The sequence below is a fragment of the Camellia sinensis genome, chromosome 13 (assembly GCF_055761805.1).
Source record: "Camellia sinensis isolate YWXY chromosome 13, ASM5576180v1, whole genome shotgun sequence".
Classification (NCBI taxonomy): Eukaryota; Viridiplantae; Streptophyta; class Magnoliopsida; order Ericales; family Theaceae; genus Camellia; species Camellia sinensis.
The window spans coordinates 52,677,509-52,682,489 of record NC_138973.1 but is presented as its reverse complement, the minus strand read 5'-3'; the positions used below and the strand labels follow the sequence as shown (position 1 = coordinate 52,682,489).

At 35.7% G+C, this 4,981-nt stretch overlaps 1 protein-coding gene across 1 annotated transcript; it reads left to right on the top strand.

Annotated features, from left to right (window-relative positions):
- The first annotated feature begins 1,186 nt into the window (after positions 1-1,186).
- Positions 1,187-4,220, top strand: LOC114311036 (uncharacterized). Its single transcript, XM_028257121.2, has 3 exons — positions 1,187-1,546; positions 2,983-3,093; positions 3,665-4,220. Exons 1-3 carry the CDS (start codon positions 1,430-1,432, stop codon positions 3,899-3,901), a joined length of 465 nt encoding a protein of 154 aa, XP_028112922.2. The 5' UTR covers positions 1,187-1,429; the 3' UTR covers positions 3,902-4,220.
- Positions 4,221-4,981: the final 761 nt, after the last annotated feature.

Sequence of the window (4,981 nt, the reverse complement as noted above, 5' to 3'; positions counted from 1 at the left end):
AGGTCAAAATATCACATCAAATGGGTCATACATACACATTAGAGCTACTAGAACTTATAAATTGAAACTCCAAAACATTTTTGTTTTTGTTTCATTTCAAAAGTCAAGTATGATCCCATAGTGTTTTGAAGTATTGTGACTGATAGAAAAAATAGAATTTATGATTTTATTTCAAATAATTGAAAAATACGAAAAAGTATAATAGATAATAATTAGTGAGGGAGTATAAATTAGGGGTGGGCGCGGGTCGGTTGCGGCCACGGAACCTTCAATCCGCCATCTGTCCGCCAGATTGGCGAATTGAAGAAAATCAACCCCCATCCGTCTGTGCAATCCGGCGGATGTGGATTGAGCGGATTGGCGGTTTGGCGGATGGATGCGAATCGGTTTGGCGGTTTAAAATTTTATAAATTTTCAACATAATTCAACTTGTGCACTTCCTCAAACAAAAAAAAAAGAAAAAAAAGAAAAAGAAAGTATTACAGTCAATGACTTAAAAAAAATATTACAATCACTGTATGCCTTATCTAAAGAACAAAAGTTTGAAACTTTAGAATACCACGACCACTGCATGCCTCATCCACATATTACAATCACAGCATGATTCATCCCCATAAAGTATTACAATCTGTGATTCTTAAAATATAATAACAATTCAAACCACCAAAACCATGAACAGAGTAGTAGTAGAGATTGAATGTCTCTGTATTGTTACATCTACTATGTTTTTTAAAACAAAAACCAACCAGCATATATCATATTTTCTATTTATTATTTTTAGAGTTAGATTTAAAAATTAAAAAATATAAATGAATAATACGTTTATTTTTTTCAATTCAAAAAATATATTCAAGTTGAAAACTTTTTTTCAACAGAATATTTAAACTATTTTTTAATTGAAAACACAAACATAATATTTAAACAAATTGAAAATACAAAATCTTATAAATTACTAGGGGTGCTCGCGATTTGGCGGTTTGGCAGTTCGGTTGCGGCCAAAAAATCTCAAATCCGCCATTCGTCCGCCAAATTGGCAGATTTGAGAAAATCAATCCGCAGCCGTCCGCTCGTCATCACGCATCCGTCCAAAATGCGGCGGATCGGTTCGGTTCGGTCAGTTTTGACGGATCGGTATATCCGCTGCTCACCCCTAGTATAAATAAGTAATGCTATGGACACATTGAATAATTTTTCAAAAGTCATACTACCCGACCCATAATTGCGAGTCCATGCGACCCGAAAGATGGATAAATGCCATTTTGTTATTTTGTTACAGGTGACTGAGCTTCAAGAATACAGTTGAAGAATCGTTGCATTGTTGATGTGTTGAAGACAAACTTTCTTCAAATGAGTTGTTGTTGTTGTTGTGTTCATTTCTAATTGTAGCAATTTAACGAACTTGTTCGATTTGGGTGGATTTATTGTAAATATGGACAAGGTATTGGAATTTGGGAGGAAAGCAATGTTGTACGTTAGGGTTTTATCTGGGTACGAGGAACATCGCATCCGATCTTACAGATTGCACTTTCAAAAGCGTCTCCAACAGGTCTCCTATTCTTTTCTCTCTATTCATGTATATATCCATCTATATAATGCATATCTTTGTGGCCATCTTGAATTGGGTTTTACTGTTACGATCCAATTAAACTTTGTTTTGCTTTTTTACAAGTTTGATCCCTTTTTTTGCGTTTAATTAAAGAATTTCAGTTGAATTTCTTTAGAGCCAGTTTGGTGTATTAATTCTCGACTGTGTGTCAATGTTGGGGATTTATTGGGTTCATTTTATAGTGCTGGAAGAACAGTTTGGTTATGAGGGTTAATAATGCTGGTGGAGATGAAGAGGAATGTAATAATGTAGATGAAAGAAATTCAAGTTAGATGCTTGATGATCACTTGAACCCTGGATGTAATAGTAAAGGAGCAGCTACTCTACCAACTGAGCTAATTTAGTCCTATATATGTATATGTATTTATGTATGCAATGCACATATAAATGTTTTGGGGCTTTTCAACTGAGTGATTTGGAGAGAAAAAAATTTTAAAAAAAATAAAAATGAAGAAGAAAATGAAGTTTCTTTTCCCTAATCACCTGTTTGGATGACTTAATATGAGATAAATGGGAGGGAAATTGAGAGAAACAGTTTTTTCAACTCTAGGTTTCCTATCTCAAATCCTTTGGTAATTCCAAGGGAGGGGTTATGGGACACTCCCATGACCAAGGTACCAATCTTGAGGGGGTTCCTAGGCCCCCCTACTACAGACGTAGGATGGCATGGCAGTGTCAGGGTGCCCTTTGGCGGAGTATTTTTATAGAAGACGTGTGCTCGGTTGGACAGTTGCTTGTCCTAAGCTCAAGCATAGGCTATAGAGGGAGAGCAGGCTCAACTAGAGAGTGGACATGCTTAACACTTGGGGAGATATAGAGGGACACGCTCGAGCGAATATATGATCAGCCTAGTTGATCAATGTTCAAGCTGAATCAGATGCCTTGCTTGTGGTCCCTTTGCCTAGGCTTGAGATTAGGGCACTGTGTGCACTAGCCTACCCCCTAAGAGGAGCATACGGAGATGCACTATTGGTCCACGTGGTCACCTCACGAGATAACATGTGGATCCATGACCGTTGGAGTTGTCAGAAGCAAGCTCATGGAGTTGATGTGGTGATGGGCTCCACCTACTTTGTGGAGAGTTGGAACTTGGATGTACGTACCTACAATTTTAAGAGCTGTCAATTGGTAGGTTTTATTGTTAAATGTCATTTGCCTCTTCTGCAACATGATATTCTATTAAGTGTAATACGAGTTTTTAGACATGCATTTGATGTTAACAATTATTTGAGACTTGAAAGGCTCATTTTTTGTATGTCTGTTCTTGTTATTTTCTTCTTCTCCTCTTGATTTGTGTTTCCAACTCACTTGAAACCCCATAGGTTTTGATGTTTTCACTTTGGACTTTTATCTTAATGTGTTCTCGCTCTCTCTAGGCAGAAGAAAAGAAGGCAGCCTTGAAAAGGATCCCGGAACAGATTATTTTATCAGAGGTTCGCTGTATGGTTAAGGAGATGCAAGCTTTAAATAGCAAGTTAGAAGAAACAGTGAGTCTTGCTTTCCTTCTCTCTATATTAATTGAAGGCCCTTAATATTGAGTACGAACCATATGACTATGCACTTTAAGATGCCTGATCATGATATCTTTAGTTGTGTGATATTTTTAATGATATCTTATTTTAAATGTGGATTAAGTTGTTGGGGGAAGTTTCAATGTGGCTAGAATGCGCCTTGGCCTCAGGGTGAGAAATAGGAAGTTGCTGGGTGTCATCATTTGCGTCAAAACATGTCATAATATTGGGAAGACTATCAGCTAATTGGTGGCAGTCCATCCCTCAGGCTTTGGACCTGTTTGAAGGATTCGGAATGTTATTGTAGAATTTGATCTCTAGACCTCTTGACAAGGAATTAAATTCTTTAGTTAATGCTTGGATTTATCTATGCAAACCCGTTTCCACAGCTTTAAAACTGATCATTATTTGATCTGCATGGGTGTGCTTCCAATTGGATCTCCAGTTGTTTTGATTTATTGATTTTTTTTTTTTTTTTTTCGTTTCTTTCTCTGCAGTTGCTTGTCTTGGTTTTGAGTGTCTGATTAACTGTATGCTTTGTGTCCAGGAGGCGGCTATTGATGAGTATTTTAAGCCCATCGATAAGGAAGCTGAGATCATAATGAAAATGCAGCTTGAAGGAGAGGAGAAATCAATGAGGGAGATGATGAAAGTAATGCAAACACAGGCTTTGCTTGAGAAAGCCGAAGCAGATAGAATTGCAAATGTGAAAAATGTAGAAGAGATAAACCAACATGTCAAAGAAAAAACATCCTCTTCCGCTACACCTGTTGAAGTAAGATGATTCCACATAACATTGACAACAACATATTTAGAATTTATATTAATAGTTCATCCCTCTCTTCTTCTCGTTTCCCTTTTCGTTTATTTTTTGGGCTTTCTTTTGAGATGCTTGTTAAGTTTGATACGAGTTTGGCAATGCCAAGGACAGGGAGCCCACCTTCCCTAATTTGAATTTTGTTTTGATAAGTGTTCCCCAATTTGAATTAGGGGCCACATATAGCTTGTCATAAATCAACATAATCATTTCTTTGATACAATGGAGATATTTTACATTATGCAACATAATTTTAATGTGGATTGTTAGCTCCACTTTTTAAGACTACATTTTGATAGATGAACTAAATGTGAATTGTGTCATGAAATGCTTAATTTCCCTGCATGTTTTTTTTTTTTGTTAATTATTAATTGAAGACCCCTAAAAGTTATTCAGTGCTGCTTTTACATTTATATTTTGTTTTTATTTTTTTAATTTTAATTTATTTATATAAACTAAAAATGAATTTGTAGAGTTGGTTTTCCACATTCTCCCAATAAAATAAAATAAAAATAGAAGGAGAAGGGAAGCAGATGTCGGGAAATTGAAGTTATTATTCCTCTTAAGAGTTTACTTCTTGTGATAAAGAATTTGCTTTAGAGGTTTCCGAAAAGCAAGTTTTAGAAAATTCATAAACCTTTTTCCTTTCAAAAAGACTGACGAATGAAGGTATCCAACCCTTGGAAAAAAAATTTATAGTATGGCAAATTCTTCTAGGGAAAATCTAGGTTGACTCTTGTCAAGGTTGTTGATACACAACTAAGAAGAGAGAGATCCTAGTTAGACAACGCAATAAAATGAAACCTGCAAATTCGTTTAGGTATTTAAGCAATAATTTTGAAGTAATTGCATGGTGATTATTAGTTTTTTTGGTATCATTGTTGATCTAATGTGCCAATGTGGGTGAACATAGTTAGAGTTTAATTGGGCCAAAATCTTCATTACTAATGACTGTTCTAAATAGAGTGTAAATTTGTTCACACTATGAGTGTGTAAACATTACACTTGATTGATACTTATTGATGCTTAGTGGTTGGTTTTGGTGTT

Coding starts and splice junctions, on each gene's coding strand:
- LOC114311036 (XM_028257121.2), top strand. CDS start 1,430: ATGGACAAGGTATTGGAATTTGGGAGGAAAGCAATGTTGTACGTTAGG. Junction 1,547..2,982: donor TTCAAAAGCGTCTCCAACAG/GTCTCCTATTCT, acceptor CGCTCTCTCTAG/GCAGAAGAAAAGAAGGCAGC. Junction 3,094..3,664: donor ATAGCAAGTTAGAAGAAACA/GTGAGTCTTGCT, acceptor CTTTGTGTCCAG/GAGGCGGCTATTGATGAGTA.